The sequence below is a fragment of the Branchiostoma belcheri genome, unplaced genomic scaffold (genome assembly GCF_001625305.1).
Source record: "Branchiostoma belcheri isolate BF01 breed outbred unplaced genomic scaffold, Haploidv18h27 scaffold1, whole genome shotgun sequence".
NCBI classification, from domain to species: domain Eukaryota; kingdom Metazoa; phylum Chordata; class Leptocardii; order Amphioxiformes; family Branchiostomatidae; genus Branchiostoma; species Branchiostoma belcheri.
Genome location: NW_017802379.1, coordinates 5998425 through 6016900, shown reverse-complemented (window position 1 = coordinate 6016900; position 18476 = coordinate 5998425). Strand labels below are relative to the sequence as shown.

General features: G+C 43.2%; 2 protein-coding genes across 3 annotated transcripts; one reads left to right on the top strand and one right to left on the bottom strand.

Annotated features, from left to right (window-relative positions):
* Positions 1 to 1958: 1958 nt before the first annotated feature.
* On the top strand, positions 1959 to 5541 carry LOC109465204 (rhombotin-2-like). The gene is made up of 5 exons (XM_019762353.1): positions 1959 to 2198; positions 3297 to 3387; positions 3737 to 3861; positions 4435 to 4516; positions 5081 to 5541. Exons 1-5 carry the CDS (start codon positions 2143 to 2145, stop codon positions 5216 to 5218), a joined length of 492 nt encoding a protein of 163 aa, XP_019617912.1. The 5' UTR covers positions 1959 to 2142; the 3' UTR covers positions 5219 to 5541.
* An 11-nt stretch (positions 5542 to 5552) lies between these two features.
* On the bottom strand, positions 5553 to 18454 carry LOC109465155 (solute carrier family 13 member 2-like). 2 transcript variants are annotated; one of them, XM_019762305.1, is made up of 15 exons: positions 18184 to 18454; positions 15700 to 15849; positions 15115 to 15230; positions 14175 to 14362; positions 13696 to 13771; positions 13333 to 13378; positions 12718 to 12854; positions 11860 to 11979; positions 11306 to 11419; positions 10866 to 10991; positions 10236 to 10321; positions 9211 to 9335; positions 8678 to 8839; positions 7975 to 8112; positions 5553 to 6365 (listed from the first exon to the last, which is right to left on the bottom strand). In XM_019762305.1, exons 1-15 carry the CDS (start codon positions 18307 to 18309, stop codon positions 6183 to 6185), a joined length of 1893 nt encoding a protein of 630 aa, XP_019617864.1. In that variant the 5' UTR covers positions 18310 to 18454; the 3' UTR covers positions 5553 to 6182. The 2 variants fall into 2 exon arrangements, with proteins under 2 accessions (XP_019617864.1, XP_019617870.1); XM_019762311.1 differs by lacking the exon at positions 5553 to 6365 and having other exon boundaries at positions 7951 to 8113; positions 8676 to 8839.
* Between the last annotated feature and the right edge of the window lie 22 nt (positions 18455 to 18476).

The following is an 18476-nucleotide window of genomic DNA, read 5'->3' as shown; positions in this document are numbered from 1 at the left end:
AACGATGAACCAGTCCTGATGCACAAGTAACACTACAGACAACAGAATTGTGTTTATTTAAGTATAGCGCATATAAACAGCACACTACTTAAAAGTACTTTTGAGCTTAAGCATGTAGGAGTTCTTTTTAGAAACAGATATACTAAAAAAGTGCATTAATTCACCGAATATGGGTGCTATTAAAACCGCATGGTCTCTATTGCGAAGTCTCACTGAAGAGTTATAAGCTCCAGACAGTGTTACAAATTCCAGATGTTTAAGCTAAGCGTGACAGAGGAGTTAACTGATACCAAAGGCATCCAATGCGATTTCAGAGCAGCAAACCTGGAACTATATTAATTGAAGGCAATCTTTGTGATATTGACACATACTACTTCACATTAGCACATTTCAATCATTTAGGCATTTAAAACTGCAGAACCAAACCCCAAGATGAGCCCTTTATTTTCTGGGTGGTACCCTAAAAATCAGCCCAGGGCTCTTCCAGTAACCATTTTCCGTCAGAAGTTGGGGAATTTTTACTCCATGAGGGTCAATGTACATTGGGATAGTATGGTTTCAACTCAGTACGTAGACTAATGACTAGAATATTGGCTTTGAACAACCTGGTTTCCAAGCCCTAAAAACTACACTGGATGACTTTAAACGTGCCACCTGATACACGCCAGCCCAGCTGTCCTAACCGGAATGACGTCATCACGTCTCCCTGACATGTGCAGGTTGCACGACTCCCGGTGTGGTGATGAAACTTGATATCGAGAGTCTCCGTGTGGTCTTAGTTATCTACAGTGAAGTCCAGTCTACGATCCTGGAACAAAGAAAGATTCGTCCCATTCCCTCCAAAATGGTAGAAATTATGGCACGGCAGTGTCGTAATACATATATACGCTCTACCCAGTCAACAACGTTACCGCGTTTACCAGTTGAGGCATAGTACTAAATATGCTGTTGACGCATATAAGCATAATGGTCATAATGAGGTCTGAACTCTTTCGTTCAATCAGATACAACACGTGGAGATACTGTTGTCAATTATGATTGCGTTACACCTTCAGCACATTAATAGTACGATTCTAGTTCTTCTGCCACCTCATTGTAACCCATAGGCCTATCGCGGGTCAGTTATGACATTAGCATTAGATATCATATTAACGACGACTTGAAAATAGACCCCCAAAAGATTACCGCATATACAAGTTTTAGTTGTTTTGTTTTTGTAAACAAGCAACGTTATTGCTCTAAAACTGTAAGTGACTTTACCTTACACTTGTTACAGAAAATTTCTCCAATTGTTATGTTTTCGTCTGTTCTGGTCTCATAATCACTCACGCCTCTCATACTATCCATTACAAATGTAACCAGACGTCTTCTTAAGGTCGGACCCTTTCTAACAAATTGGATTCCGATCGTCCTGACTCGCACTGTCATTGCGGGAACGTCTGCAGGAGAAAAATTGCGTGGAAATAATCTGCCCAACAATACCGCCATCGGCGAGCCCAAATGTTCTGAACTTTCCACATAAAGGCTCCCGCGCATTAACCTTTTCCTAACGTGGAATTTCAATTAAAAGCAGAGTAAGTAATAACTAAAAAGCCCTCTGAGTTGTGTTGTAGAATTACGCTCCATTGGAGATAACCTTTCCTTTGACACTTCGCAATTGTAAATGGTGTCATCTTGCATAACTCATGAAAAGATATTCCGTCATGCATGTTAATTCATACAGATGTGAAAAAGTGTGATATTTAAAAACGTGTATAGCGAAGTTCGTATTTTCTAGAATTTTCTTGAGACAAACAAAGGGCTTCAACCTCCCGCTTTTCGTATCAAACCACGTTGCCAGAGTAATTATAATACTTCTTCCTCCCTTTGTTTTAGAGGGGCTAAATTAACCGGACGTTGAGAGGGTTGATCTAATTTTAGAAGCGGAAGTCTGCCTCTCGTGCCCGGGGTCCGCACAACTTCCCGCCCACAAAATGTCACGTTATCTGGGAGGGAGACAATGAAACTTTCATTAACGTGATTAACAAAAGGGCCTATAAATGACGAGAGAAACGCGGTAAATGCCAGAAGCGTGCAGAGAGGGTCTGTGGTCAGGTTGGGGACGTTTGGAAACAGGTTGTCGGAAACTCAGTGGAAGAAAACATGCCGGTAGCAGGAGGAGAAACAAAGGAGAGAGGGGACAACGAAGAGAACTTAGAGTAAGTATAATTGTTTTCTGTTCTGCTGTAGTATCTTCAGATTTTGTAATTCAGTGATTTTGTGAGTGCCTGATTGTGATGTATGACCGTTATACACTGCATATATACAACTAGCTGCTGTCTCGGGATAAAACGACGGCAAATACGAGAAATTAGGGTCATCATAGTAGAAGTAAACATAACCTAACATTTACGCTTTATATTCATCAAATGAAATTTCATTTGAAGGTTCCCCCTAGACTTGAGTTTTCTCCCTATAGATGTTGGATTTTTTTAAATAGTAGTAGGTGATTTACTCTGCATCTTATAAGAAAGGAATAGAAAAGGATCCTATATTTATGAAGGCGCCTTCGAGTAAAATCAGGTCCCGCACTGTCACTGGGCTAACAGAACAGTATTGGATGTGGTAGTGAAGTACACATTTCTCCATGTAACGAGTCATTTGTGATATGTATGTAAGGTTTAAATGAACATTTCTGGTGGATTTAGAAGGTTTGCGGTCGAAGATGCGAGCATTCGTCTACGTTTAACACGTTCTCATTTAGTTCGAGACGCTATCCTCCGTCCAATCAAGGAGCAAATGATAGCAAACTGAAGTTTCTACCTAGAAGCAAACATGTTATAATAAAGCAATCCCACCGAGCCTGTGACCGAGGCTATGGATGACGTGACGTATCAGATGTTTATAGTTCGAGCGGTAGATCCCACGGAGCCTGTGACCGAGGCTATGGATGAGTTGTTAGTACTTCGTGCGGCACGTATCAGCAGTCTTATATGTGTCCACACCGAGCCTGTGACCGAGGCTATAGATGAGTTGTTTGTAGTCCGTGCGGCACGTATGAGCAGTCTTATCTGTGTCCACACCGAGCCTGTGACCGAGGCTATAGATGAGTTGTTAGTATTTCGTGCGGCACGTATCAGCAGTCTTATCTGTGTCCACACCGAACCTGTGACCGAGGCTATAGATGAGTTGTTAGTATTTCGTGCGGCACGTATCAGCAGTCTTATCTGTGTCCACACCGAGCCTGTGACCGAGGCTATAGATGAGTTGTTAGTAGTTCGTGCGGCACGTATCAGCAGTCTTATCTGTGTCCACAGGGAGACCGTTAACGAGGTTCTGGACATCCACCCTACCCAGCTGCAGTGTGGCGGCTGCAGTAAGAACATTTCCGACAGATACTTCCTCAAGGTTAGCATATCTCTTGATCTTTTATATAAGACGTGTACTTAATAGTCTTGGCCGCATGGGCCGAGGTTAGGTATTCATTAGCATTAGTCGTTTTATTGTATTGGTTTGTTTCTGGTTTCTTAACGTGTAAATGGATGTTTCATTCTTCGGAGTTGGTAGTGCCGAATAAATGGTTAGATTTTTTAATGTACGGAGAATCCCACCGTCGTACTCAGAGGGGCACGGTTCAAAAGAGACGTTTAGCAGCTACATGAAGCACTGCAGCCAAAAGGCGTCTTCTGAGCAACAGCGGCATCATTGGCTATATTGAAAGTTGTCGTTGTTCACTGATTTAGACGTTTCCCCACAGGCAATGGACGAGTACTGGCACGAGGACTGTCTGTCGTGTGACCTGTGCGGGTGCAGACTGGGGGAGGTGGGCAGACATCTGTACAGTAAATATGGCAGGAAACTCTGCAAGAGAGACTACCTAAGGTACATGTACGAGACATGGATGCTGTGTATGCGCTAGATAATACGTGTAGGTTGTTCAAATATTGTGCTCAGTGGAATCGTGTTGGTGTAATACGACAGAGCGTTCGGCTCGGAACCAAGAGGTCCCTAGTTCGAATCCTGCCATGCCACCGATCTTGTGCCCTTCATGGTGAAAATGAGTATGTCTGTTGTCCGTTCATGCGTTTATCTGCGTTGGCGGCGGCATTGAAATAAGTTTTCAAAAAACTTGTGTGAGCCGTCGCCATGTCTTGTAATAAATGTCGGAAAAGAAAAAGGAGTATTGTGCCATGATATGATTGCACAATAATGATTTTCTTACCTCTGGTTCTGTAAAGAAGATCAATAAAGGCACCCCTTAGTTCAATGGTACAATATTGTTTTGTGTTGTGTTGCATAATATGGCATTGTATGTGTAAAGATGTCCATTAAAATATACTCCATAGACGTTATCTTTCTATTCTTCCCTGGCAGTCTTTTCACCGTAAAGAATTCTGAGTTACCTCCACTAATCTTACATGTACCCAATCAGACACGACGTGTGTATTTTTGCAGGTTGTTCGGGAAAGATGGAACCTGTTGCGCTTGTGGGAAGCGTATCCGGGCTTACGAAATGATGATGAGGTCACTTGACAAGGTAGATATATTTTATGTCTACAGTTGGGTTTTTTCCTCAAGAAAAAGACGGTATCTTCCAAAGTCCATGGTCGATTTAATTTCCTAACAACTAAGCACTGTAAATTAAAGAAACGTTCATTTATTGACATACAATACCACATTACATGTTATAAAGCATGACGATCCCAGAAACTGCTAGACTTACCATATATAGATAACAAAACTACATGGCATCATGGAACATGAAGTGAGAAATGTTCAACAACGTTCTTTTATCACTGTATCCTTGTGTATTTTCGGCGTGCGGACATGACGAAATTTGCGTAGCTAGCAGCGTATAATTTGCTCTGAGCTACGTAGGCCAAGCCCGTCATCACTAAAAACATACGTATCTAAGTAAAGAAAAAAAAGTTAGAATTATTGTTAGTATGCTATTATTACAATTCTCGGAGCCCCAAAACACTGATTATTTGTTGAGAAATTATGGTGCCGACTTGTCCTGGGCTTGGTGCCGAGTTGTCCTGAATGACGGCCGAGTTGTCCCAGGGGCCGAGTTGTCCTGACACCTTTCTTTATCTTCCAGGTGTTTCACCTGGACTGTTTCAAGTGTTTCACCTGCAATAAGAACTTCTGTGTGGGAGACAAGTACGTGCTGATGGAGAACACCATCTTCTGTGATAACGACATCCCGGAGTTCAGGGAACTGATTTCTGACGACTGAAAATTTCCACTTGGCTGTTCGATACGTTACATATACTGTACTGGTATTGTTGATACAAATGTCAAATGTGTGAAAATTGTGTTCCAGGGTTTCCACTACATTCTTGTGATGCTTGAACGTACATGTACAAGGTCAAAGTGTCTGAAATCCAATTCTGAAGAACGAAAATTTATCCTCACGATAGTCTATGCATCAGAGCCTGCGGATGATTGATTGACTGGTTGATTGATTGATTGATTGATTGATTGATTGATCGATTGCTTAATTGATTGATAGTCTATGCAAACTAGTATGTCAAAGTGGTGGATGGAACGGTACTATATATATATATATATATATTACAATGACACAATATTACATCTGATCATAAGATGTCAACTAAAATCCATTTTCTTTTTCTTACGAAAATTAGCAAACATGAGGATACACCAATAACATCGAGTCAGTGTGGTGTATTATAGTACAGTTCAGTTTCTGAGAAGCGTTATGTTGGCGGTCTATCATAGCCTTCTTCGCAGACTTCCCTACGCGGCATAACTCGCGTCGCTGTCCGAAAAAATAACGCTGCCGCCTCAGAAGTCTGCGAAGGAGGTTAGGTCTATCATATAGATATACTAGTAGTACAGTTCAGTTGTTGAGAAGTGTTGTTAAGTAATGTAATAACGGCGGTCTACAAGCACAGTTCAGTTGTTGAGAAGTGCTGTGCTGTTGTCGGTCTATTATGGTACAGTTCAGTTGTTGGGAAGAGTTGTGATGTTGGCGGTCAAATAATTCAGTCCAAGTTCAAGAAGTGCTGTGATGTTGGCGGTCTACTAGCACAGTTCAGTTGTTGAGAAGAGTTGTGATGTTGTCGCGGTCTACTAGCACAGTTCAGTTGTTGAGAAGTGTAGTCATGTTGGCGGTCTATTGTAGCACAGTTCAGTTGTTGAGAAGTGCTGTGATGTTGGCGGTCTACTAGCACAGTTCAGTTGCCGACAAGAGTTGTGATGTTGGCGGGAGTGCCGGAGGGTCCGGCCGTGGTGACGGGTGCGGTACACACGGTCCAGGGCGGGAAGTCCTGCAGCTGGTACAGCGGCACACCGTACGTGTTGATGGCGATGTTCAACACGAACAGGCAGAGCAGGTTTAACCCCAAACCGCTCTTAGCCTGTAATAAAATAGTTTATTGGTCAAATATTACCTATCCTGACATGCCACAGATCTTGTGCCCTTGGGTAAGGCACTTTACACGACTTTCCTCACTTCGCTCAGGTGAAAATGAGTATTGTATTGTCCCCTGTGTTGGTGGCGGCATTAATATAAGTTGAAAAAACTTGAGTGTGCCGTCACCACGTCTTTTGATTACATGTTGGAATTAAAAAATATATTACTTATGCAATCGCAGCCTTTTGTAGCGCTGAATAATACAAATGATACATGTACATATAACATATTTGCTCCACACACTTTTGTGGAACTGTAGCAAGGGTCTGTGCATCTGCCATTCGGCGCCACCAGGTGACCTCAATACAACTTCTGTCCAACCTAAGTTAGGTACCCATTCACACCTGGGTGGAGTGAGGAAAGTCGTGTTAAGTGCCTTTCCCAAGAGCACAACGTCGGGGCGCATGTCCTGACATGTCCCGGATACAACTCAGGATCGAACCCGGGTCTCACCGGTTCATAGTCAAACGCTGTACCACTACGCCACCCGACGTCACACAATACAAAACATTTTCCGTGAGCACAGACTGAGGTTTACAATTAATAGCATCCAATGCAATTTCACATAGTGCCCCACGTTACTTTAGCATCAGTATTTCATACTTCGGGCTTATAAAACAGCGAAGAAACAAACCCAACAAGAATTCCGAGATCTCATACCTCCATGAAATATGGGCTTGATATGTAAATGTAAATTTCCTCTTTAATTATGCAAATGACCTCCGCATTAACACGATATATGCATCGTGATGTATGTTAACTTTTGATTAAGTTACAGATGTCCCAAGTATGACATTCCCATCATTCCCCATTAAGAAATCATAGAATTTTTGCATAAATTATGCAAATTAGGTCATCATTTGCATAATTAGTATCTGTTGATGTTCTGCCTGCCATAGGTTACATACATTACATGTATGAAAGTAGTATAATGTAAAACACTGTAATTATAGAATTTCCTCATTAATTATGCAAATAAAGTCCTCATTTGCATAATTTGCATTTAATCATGTACATCTCTCTCTCAGCTACCTACACACCAAAAATTATTAAAATATGTTGTTCCTATCTGGACTTATTGGCTTTTAAACATTTCGCCAGAAAGTGCCCTGCAGTTCCAAAACAAGCTGCTAGGGGGACCAAACTCACACCACTTATTCCTGACAGGAAAAGCAATCTGTCACCAAAACATCAAGACCATAGCATGTTCAGGACAAAAGATACAAAAACCGGAAGTTCTGCTGCAGTACCAAGGTCATCCACCAGGAGGCCCATATTTGACCTTGACGTTTGTCTTCCTAAGACTTACCAACATACCGAATATCATCATAATCCATAAAGGCGTTCTGAAGTTATGCTGACCACAAAGTTGCGGAAACACAGACAGATAGACAGACACACAGACATACATACATACATACATACAGACAGACACGCCAAAAACAATACCTCCATTTTTCATGGAGGTAAAAATGAATCCTTTATTTTTCGTGTCCCTTTCGAGTTGTAAAGGAAAAATTTTTCGTGGTAAGAATATCTCCACACTAACTTACCATGTCTAGCACCTTGATGCGTCCGTATGAGAAAACAATGGCGTTGGCCGGGGTTGCCACGGGCAACATGAAGGCAAAGGAGCAGGCGATAGCGGCCGGTATCATCAGGTAATAGGGGTGGACACATATGCCCTGCGCCTAGGGAAAGGCAATGATAAATAAAATTTAATGTTGAAAAATCTAACTTTAGTTTCATGTACATGTCAAAGCAGAGATATCGATGCACATGAATTAACAAGAAACGTCATACCAGAAGCAAACTCTAGTACTAGTAGATAGTGTGCCCCTTTGAATCAACTAATATACTTAACTACAGTTATATATAGTTTATGAACTAAACATACTGAACTCTGTATCTGTATCAGTATAGCCGATATAACCGCCCTTCGGCGTAACACACCAGCTTCGTAGGCACGCAGCGCGGCAGCTGGCCACATTACACCGAACGACTTGTTACACCTAACCCTTGAACATCCAACTCTAAACATTGTTTAAAACTATCTAAGGATAATGCCCTTAACTTGGTGACAGCTAGTTCCACTCTGCGATAGTTCTAGGAAAGAATGAATTTTTTAACACCTCAATCCCTCAGGTACTTGAAGGCATGACTATTTCTTGTTCTTTTCTGAGCTGGTATTAGGTACTTAGTAGTTGGTACATCCACCAGTTTATTAGCCATTATCAAGTAAACATACGAACTGACCAGCGTTCCGAGGATGGGGAGAAAGATGGACGCCGCGGAGGTGTTGCTGCTGAACTCTGTGATGAAGGCTATCATGATCGTGATGATGATGACGATGAAAGCCGGAGAGAACCCCTCCAGGCCCCGGAAACCCTGTCCCATCCACGCCGATAAGCCAGACACCTGAAACACCAAACGTGCACTGTTAGTTACGGAATTCGTTACATTACGTGCCATAGATAAATTCAATTTCATTCTAGAAGGTAATAACCTTTACTGTGTGTACAAATATGTAAATATATCAAAGAATGTTTCAGACCTTAGAACAAGTAGTATAAGTTGATTCATTTATAGTCTTGTGCGTAGGCCAATTCTTTTGTACCCACGTGTCTCTATGTATATCTAGTTGAAGACCTTACGAAAGTCGCCGTACTTTCGTTGTGTCACCTTAGTTCTTATGGCAGGAAAACATAACCAGGGCACGAAGTACTCGATGCATGTGAACCACAGTGCAGGTAATAAACATGAGGCTACACAAGATACAAGTTTCCAACCTTGACTCCGTCCGCCAGTGCATATCCTCCCCCCAGTAGAATGATGACTTCCCAGGATAAGTTCCGTTCCACGGTGGGCCAGTCTAGGATGGACGGGCCCGGCTCGTCATCAGACGGGTGAAGATCTGAAGACAACAAGACTGGCAATGAAAACATACCTTGCCACGGCAACGGTGGTTGCTGTTAGGGTTATTGTTTGCATGGCACTGCCATCATTTCGTGATTTTGAGGAAGACTTGATACATGTTAAGTCTAGACAGACACAGTGCACTCCTCCCCTGAGTGTATAATGAACGAGCCACAGGGCCACAGAAAGTAGGGCCATCTGGGGCAGAGAGGTCTTCTCAAGGGATTCCAGGAATGCGGGCATAGATGTGGACATTCCATTCCTGTAGACAAAATGCCTGTACCATTCCTAAAATTCTTGCAAACTGCACACAATACTGTACCATTAGGCTCCTCCCTGAGATGTCGCCAAAAAATTGTCGAAGACAATCAATATCACACGGTGTTTATGTTGCATTTTCTAAGTTTTAATGAATTTACTAGAACCATGGAACCATGTCTTCGGACAAAAACATTAATCGTATTTGTATAACGTCTTCTGCAGGAAGCTGGCAAGAATTTGTTTGTTAGAGATATCTGGAAGTCAATATGAACGTACACATACAGGGCACGAAAATACACAGTTGGCTAAGTACGTATGTTACAAAGTGCTTTGTCTTTGATTATCACTTAGGTTCAAGTGCATCTCAATAAGAAAATCAGCATGAAAGTTCATCTGAGTTGGTAAATTACATTATGAAAAACTTGAACTTTTCTCCAACTCAAAATCTTATATCAATACGAAAATGTTGTTCAAGAGTAAAAATTGAAATAATTAGCATAATGAGCAAGATATGAAAGTTATGAGAGTTTTGAAGGTTCAGCTGAAGTTGCATTTTACACCAATGGCTTGGTCAGCTTTCAGTGTGCTACTCTTAAAACTATTTCATATATATTGCGTGATTAACTGCAATACAGACCTTCCCTCCCTCTGCTAGGCGGTCTAGCTGGCCAGATGAACAGGGACAGGCATATCAGGAGAACCGCTGAGGAGTCTGTTACATAGCTGAAGGAGAAAACCAATAGATGTTATGGAAAATTTCAAATTGATCTTTTCGCAGGTAATGTACGAGTCTAAAAGGTAGAGTCAGTGGGTTGTTTAATAATCCACTGTGTGTAGGGCACGATATTGGAAGCGGAGCCCATCCTTCTCTATCGCCTTTTACCTCCCCAACCGAAGTCAGGTACCCATTTTACATCTGGGTCGAGTGAGGAAAGTCGTGTCGCATAAGCCTGTTGGAGAAATAAACGAGAATAGGGTTTTCGATTGAAAGCTCACCCGTGTTGGTAGAATCCATAGTTTTAGAGTTCAAACTTTGTTCCAACACAAGAAGTAAACTCACCATAAATTTACGGTCGATCTTTGTGATGTTTGTGATCCTGACGTCATCACGTTTCCGACTTCCGGACAGTCGGCGAGTGCATCACACATCTGACAAAGGTTGACGAGATCGGCCGAAAATTTATGGTGAGTTTACTTCTTGTGTTGGAACAAAGTTTGAACTCTAAAACTATGAAGATAGGGTTTGTAGAATAACGAAATTGCTCACTCCCGAACGAAGAAGTAGGCCCATCCGGCGGCCTGGCCGTTCTCCAGCTTTATAAACTTCATGTCCCGGAAAAACCACAGGAGCACCAACAGGATGAAATGGACAAGGACGACCGACTCAGCAAACCTGAAGGAATACAGTGTAAATATGGCATATGGCATCACTTATCTCAAACAAACAAACACACGCATGCACACACACACACACACACACACACACACACACACACACACAAATAAACACGCACACCATCTACAGCGGGGCATACACACACACACAAATGAACAGACACACAAACAAAAATAAGCAAGCACACAAACACAAACAAACAAACAAACACACAAACACACAAACACACATACAAACACAAACAAACACACACTTACATACACAAACAAAAACACAATGGCACATGGGTTATACCAACATGAAATACTCACGAAAAGGGTCCCAGCTCATCGTACTGCCTTCTGATGGCCTTATAGGCGGCGACGTTCTTGTGTCGTTGGCACTTTCCCCCGCACCCTCTTCGACTGGCACAACCTGGGACACAACTAGGATACAACAGAAAACACAACACATGTACACACGTCATCATTACAGATTCAAATATCCTCTTCATCTTCATGATCTGTAAAGGCATATGTAAGAAGTGCCCACCACAATAACTAGGGGGACGAAACCTAGACCACTTTTCCTGACATGAAAAGCCCCAAAAAATCAAAACCCTAACGTGTCAAATATACATATATTTTTAGGGTTTTGAAATATACAACGACAGGGAATTCTGCTAATAAGGACAGCCACTACTAGGCCGGCATGTGACCCAACACGTACCCACACACCAAATATCGTCACAGTCTATCCAGGCCTCCTTTAAAGCTGACCAAAAATATGCGGTAACATAGACAGGAACACAAACAGATGCACAGACAGACCAAGAGCAATACCTCCATTATTCATGGAGGTAATCAGGGCTCCTGTAGCACATTACCTTTGACTGACAAACTGCCACTGCAGCCACAGCCATGCCAGCAGCAGGGTGAGGACCATCGTCGGGAAGCCGAAGAAAAACCAGCTTGCGAAATCAATCCCTGGGCTCTTTGGAAACATTCTGTGAAAAAGAGATTCCAAGTTATATTGGCAACGGGCTGTCCCTGTCCCTGGTGCTGAAAACACTACTCCTGTCCCAGTACTAAAACACTATCCCTGTTCCTGTACTAAAATACTACCCCTGTTCCTGATAGCAAAACACCATCCATGTCCCTGGTGCTGAAAACACTATCCCTGTCCCCGTACTAAAACACTATCCCCGTCCCTGACAACACTATCCCTGTCCCCGTACTAAAACACTATCCCTGTCCTCGTACTAAAATACTATCCCTGTTCCCGTACTAAAATACTACCCCTGTCCCCGTACTAAAATACTACCCCTGTCCTCGTACTAAAATACTATCCCTGTTCCCGTACTAAAATACTGCCCCAGTACTAAAACACTATCCCTGTCCCCGTACTAAAAATACTACCCCTGTCCCAGGTAGCAAAACACCATCCCTGCCCCTGGTGCTGAAAACACTATCCCGACATGTCCTTACAACTGTAGAAAGCAGTATATCACCTTCACATCAAGATCGCATTATTGGTCCTACAATTATTGCAATAAGGAAATCTAAAAGAGATTTAAAAGAGATCCTTCTCGCTGTGTCATTTGGATTAGGGAAATACCACAGATTTATATTGTAATGGTTGCTCGTCATGGACATAGTCGTAATTTTGCACAAACAAACCTAAATATTCAGATAAAACTTTAATAAAAGAGAATGACTTTTGCTGCCCAATGAGAGAAACTCACGTTTGGACCGTCTGTACTACGAGAATGTTTGGCGCCGTTCCTATCAGGGTAGCAGTCCCGCCGATGTTGGCGGCGTAACAGATGCACAGTAACAGGCCTTTAGTCACTTTGTCTGCCTGTTCCGCTGACGGTCGGGCCTGTATGTATGCAGAACATGATGTGTTGTCAGTGTTGAGATTTCATTTTGCTAACGTTAGTGCGATAGTAACTTCAAGGCTATAACTTACACGCCTGAGCACCTTCGTCGCCTTATCTCGACATTGAACTGCACCGGACAACTTCCATTCATCCTATAGAGTTTCACGTTAACGAACAGATAGTGAGCTGTTGTACAGCATTTATCGAATATTAGATGTGCCCTCAACTAAAACACGGTATTTCATTTGAATGCATGTGTCTGGATACAGGGATACATGATATACAGTTCCTACTGTTGGTACAGCAGAAGAACGAATAGCGAAAGGGACAAAGAAGCACTTAAGCAGTGTATCTATAACTGTGACTTATATAACAACAACGTCTAATACTGCAGAGATTTTACAACAAGAGGCATGGTATGGCCTAATTCTATAATATTGTCTCCGGTGTGTATGAAATAAACTTTGGTCATCATACCTGATCTGCAAGCAAATCCATATCGTCGTCATCGTCATCGTCATCACTGCCAAAAAAATAGACAAAAACGGCTCTGAAGCAATCTATATTTGAAGCTCTTCTAATACAGGTAATTATATTTAGTATCAATGCCAGGCAAATGCATTGGCTGAATCTAGTTTGAAAAGGCATAATTCCACATTGGTAACTTCACCCCACCCCTCCCATAGACTAACACTGGTATCACATGTACTGGGTACCATCATACCTTCTTCCGGTACTTTTCTTAAAAACCTGGAGCCATTGGCATAATGTGCTAAAATGTTTTATCCTATTTTAAGGCCTTCTTACAAAAATGATAAACTACATGTACATTGTACTTACCACTTTTCCACTGCAATGTTTTCAAGGGGCAGCTCTTGGCTTTGTTCATTTCTTGACGTTCTTGTGGATAGCAGCACTGAAAAGTGACGTACATTGGTTAATCGTATCAAATCTGTGATACTGGTATGGCCCGTATCTGTGCACTTTAAAGATTACTACTATATGTCTAAACTGAAACTTATAAGACAATTTCAAAACATGTACAGTTCCCATACCTGGACATCTGTATATGTATCGGTATAGCCGGTATAACCACCCTTAACGCGTAACACACCAGCTTCGCAGGCACACAGTAAGGCGGCAGCTAGCTTTAATACTCCTAACGACCTGTTCCACCCAAATAGCCCGTGCAGTTTCTTATACAGTATACTAGTATACTAATGTACTAGTATATTAAGTAATGGGATTACGAGTAGACTTGCAAGATGCAAATGGAAGATATAGATTAGTTTAAACATTTAGGAATGTAACATACATACCTGTGTTTTCATCATCAGAAGTTAGTGTCTTCTTCTGTCCCTGGCCCTCTTCCCGTTCCTCGGGTCCCTTTTCCTTGAGAATCTCTGCCGAGATGGCCTGTGCGATGGGAACCATCATGGCGGTTGTTGCCATGTTGCTGATCCACATGGACAGGAACGCAGTAACAGACATCATCCCCAACATCAACCTTCAATATGTAGCATAAAATTCACCTGAGTTAATACGCTCGGACTTCATCAGCTTTTCTTTTTTTTTTTATAATTTCCAACATGTAATCACAAGACGTGGTGACGGCACACTCAAGTTTTCCAAACTTATATTAATGCCGCCACCAACACAGGAGACAATACAATACTCATTTTCAACTGAGGAAAGTCGTGTTAAGTGCCTTTCCCAAGGGCACAAGATCGGTGGCCTTTTAGGACTCGAACCCGGGACCTCTAGGTTCCGAGTCGAGCACTCTGCCGCCACGCCACACGACCCCACATCAGCTTTCTGACCGGAGCGCTGAAGACACGTGGTTATTACCCACACGTAACGACAGTACTGGGTCAAAGTTCGTATGAAGTCGGTACCGCCCCCCCCGGTTGAAAGAAGATTGGTGTGCCTGTCTCAACCGGGACGGGGTGCGGTATCGACTTCCGACGAACTTTGGCCCAGTGCTGACGCCACGCGTGGGTAAAAAAAACACGTGTCTACAGCAAAGGTATCTGCTAACACATTACGTGGATTCAGGCAAACTTAAAGTTTTTATGTCACCATCAACGCACATGACGCATTTCCGGACAACAGACATACTCATTTTCACCTGAGTCAAGTGAGGAAAGTCGTGTTAAGTGCCTTTCCCAAGGACACAAGATCGGTGGCATGGCAGGATTCGAACTCGGGGCCTCTTGGTTCCGAGCCGATATATGGGCTACAGCTGAATTCCGAACGTACCATCTTGGCTCGACCCCAACCATAAGAACAGCCTTCAGTGCTATCCTCTTGTGGAGGTTCCACCGCTCCATCGCAACAGCCACCATCAGACCCCCAATCATCAGGAAATTCATGTCCTGAAACATGTAGTGACGGACGGTTAGTCTAGCCTGGTATCCAGTCTATCGTGGTTGGGGCAGGCTGTCTTCTGGGCTCTAATAGTTTCCCCCGCTTAACTCAACAGGCCGCCCGGTAGGAGTGTTACACCTGAGTTTTAGACGACAGGAGTTGATTAACCTGACCGTGGCGAGGCTAATTGAACTCCCGTCGTTCAAAAACTACCGGGGAACATAGCTGAGTCGGGCGGGGAAGAGCTTCTGCAGCCCCGAAGAGAACCCACCCCTACCTCGGTTGACTGGACCCCAGGCTAATGGTTAGTACCGAAACTGTGAGACGGACGCTTTCCGAATGATTATAATAATTATAGACTTACATGTAGGGAGACTGCTAGTAATTATGACACAAGTCACAATATCCTGTATTTTGTTTACGTCTTTCTAAATTTGTCCGACTCGACTATAAAGCATAAAAATGAGTGAAGCGTACATTTAAGTAGTTGATGCAGACTTTCCTCGACGGTTGGACCCCCAGAATGGGAAACATAGCGATGGGGAGAAGAGCAGTCACAGCTAACGGTAGAATATCACCCGTCCAGTACACCGCCATGATGATAACAGCATAGGCACAGGCTGCAATCTGGGGGAATAAAGTACATACTACATAATGTAATATCTTTTCAAGTTAACAAGATAGCCTGTATCTTTTGTCGACCTGCAGTGTTAATGCAATTAAGGACACAATAAATAACACATGACAACATGGTGAGAGGAGGTGCTTCAAGATTTTATTGTAAAGCGCTAAAGATTTATTTATTGTGTCCGTCGTCTTTAATCAGGTAAGATAAACTGCAGTGCCGGCTCCTTGGCGCCCGTGGGGTTGCCGATGTAAATCTCCAGGACGCCCTCCTGAAGATCAAACAGCGCTGTGTGGAGAGTGTGTCCCTTGTCCTTCCCTGTACCCGACCGGTAGATCGGGTACTCGGGGTCTTTGGTGTCGCCTAGAATGGCGAGAACGTCCTGTTTGGTCCGAGGTGGGGGCATTTCGGAGGCGCGCGCCTTCCTGTGATGGGAACTGGGGCTGAGAGGCCACTCGGGGACGGAGAGATGTTCGTACAGGTTATAATGGTAGAAATGCCCGTCTGCGCCCGCGTTTGCTGGCTCTACGGTGTGTACGGACACCAAAGTGGTGGGCTGTCCCACTGCAGCGGCGGTCTCCACAGAACACATGGCCCGGGTGCTGTCCCTGGTGCTGACCATGTTGAACGAGTACCCGATGGCCATGCCGATACCGTCGCCCTTCAGCATGGACACCGCCTCCGCGACCGAGGTGGCGGACAGCATCGCTCGGCAGGCAAAGGATACACCGATTTTATTCTCCTCTGCTTCCTTGGGTAACAGCGTGTTACACGTCATACACAGACCGTGGCAGTTGAAGCCGTACGCTACCCCCGGCAGGATGCACGTGTAACAGTAGGACACGAAGTTTTCCTCGGGTAGAATCTTTCCCCCGGGTAGCCGGTACGGTTCGACATGGGCCGCCACGAAGCAGCCCTGCTCGCCGGCTTTGCCGTCCTTGTTGTGGGCCAGCACTCTCGGGCCGCCACGGTAGTTCAAGAACACCGTGGTGCAACCTTTCGATCCTTCTTCCTCGTCTTCTTTTTTCCTCTTGTTAAGAAGCAGGATCTCGTACTCATAGTTGACGATGAACAGACGATCGAACGACACCTGTGCTCCCTCTGCCATCCCCTCCATCTCTTCTACATAGTTAGGGTACGCAGTCTTCGCCGCCTTCAAGTAACCTGCGTACACTCTTCGCCCTTCACTGGTGTCTAAGGAGGAGATGACCTCCTTGAACGGCTCGTAGCAGCTCAAGGCGTCTTGGATCTGTTTCTTCGTCGCTCTGCCGACCTGGAAACCGACTTGGCGGTTTGTTCCAGACACGTGTAACAGGCGAGGCGCCATTTTGTTGTGAAAGAAAAACTCGCCAGACAAGTATATTTACAGGTCAGCTGAGGTGACATATGGGTCATGGACAGGTGAACCTGTGTTCCACTTTTGCACTTCTCCATAAGCAAAATGGTGAATATTTTTAACTCGAACATACAACAAAACGTTTACTACTCTGAGAAGCTTTCGAGACGCACTCTGTCTCTTCATGAACCCGGTAAAGATCTCGTCTTGGTGTTCTCTTGTCACGTTTACGTTCGTATAAACTATAAACCAATTTTCAAATGTCTCTTGGCACCATTTCAGTAGGCTACAACAGTGTCTTTAGACAACACGTATATCAATGGACAACTTCTCATGGATAAAGAAGTTTATATCATAGCTGGGTGTTACGGTCGGTGTGATAACTAGCCTATAAGATATAATGACACCAAATAAAGCACAAGCTTAGATAATGACACAAAATCTACGAAAGCACTAAATATCCCATGGAGGTATGATATCTTTGAACTCTTGTTTGTTCTACATTTTCTCTGTGACAACAAACTCAACGAAAAGTGGTTCAAGACTGACCTTTGAACTCGAGTATAAACATTGTATCAATGTGCATGTATATCCCGTACACCACAAATAAAACATCACAAAATTTCCAATCAAAACATATCACTGGGTTTGAGAGAAAGCTTGCCATAATCATGAACAGCAAATAGCAGATGTCACAGAATACTTTAACTGCAGTGTCAACGTTTATTATTATATCGATCAAGGGTTTACGATTATCTTCGTCTTTTTGACGTACTTTTGTTATATCTCAAAAAAACACACATTGATGAAAAGTTGTACGACGTAAATGTATAGACAACAAGAAATAACTTGTGAACAATTTGTGTTTCAATTGGTAAACAGAACAAGTGTTCGGCTGGAAAAAATGACAACCAAACGAAGAAATGAACGTAGTACAACTATCATGTATGTAGCACTAGCAGTAACACATTCACACAAACAAGAATATATATTACATTACCTTGCTATTTTCTGTATTAGCATAATAGAACGGCAGCGGGCACAGGATCACAGGTGTTATGAGGAACACGATGGACTTCCAAAAAGACAGCACGTTCTCAGTCAGTCTTAGTTTCCCAGTCGCCATGTTGTCACGCTTTTGACAACTATCCAGTTTGACACCTTGGCGTAGAATTATGTAGAACACTTTTAGGCAGCGTACTGTATCATTGGGTCAGACCTTTACAGACAACACACAGAGAACACACAATAGAATGCTGTCGACTGCTATCCAGTACCATCCTTCAACATATA

Bases quoted from the DNA above. Each gene is read 5' to 3' on its own strand.
- LOC109465155 (XM_019762305.1), bottom strand. From the start codon at position 18,309: ATGGCGACTGGGAAACTAAGACTGACTGAGAACGTGCTGTCTTTTTGG. The intron at 15,231-15,699 runs GTACGCTTCACT...TACATGTTTCAG, and splicing joins TCTGCATCAACTACTTAAAT to GACATGAATTTCCTGATGAT. The intron at 11,980-12,717 runs GTGAGTTTCTCT...TCTTTTTCACAG, and splicing joins GTAGTACAGACGGTCCAAAC to AATGTTTCCAAAGAGCCCAG.
- LOC109465204 (XM_019762353.1), top strand. From the start codon at position 2,143: ATGCCGGTAGCAGGAGGAGAAACAAAGGAGAGAGGGGACAACGAAGAG. The intron at 3,388-3,736 runs GTTAGCATATCT...GTTTCCCCACAG, and splicing joins CCGACAGATACTTCCTCAAG to GCAATGGACGAGTACTGGCA. The intron at 3,862-4,434 runs GTACATGTACGA...GTATTTTTGCAG, and splicing joins TGCAAGAGAGACTACCTAAG to GTTGTTCGGGAAAGATGGAA.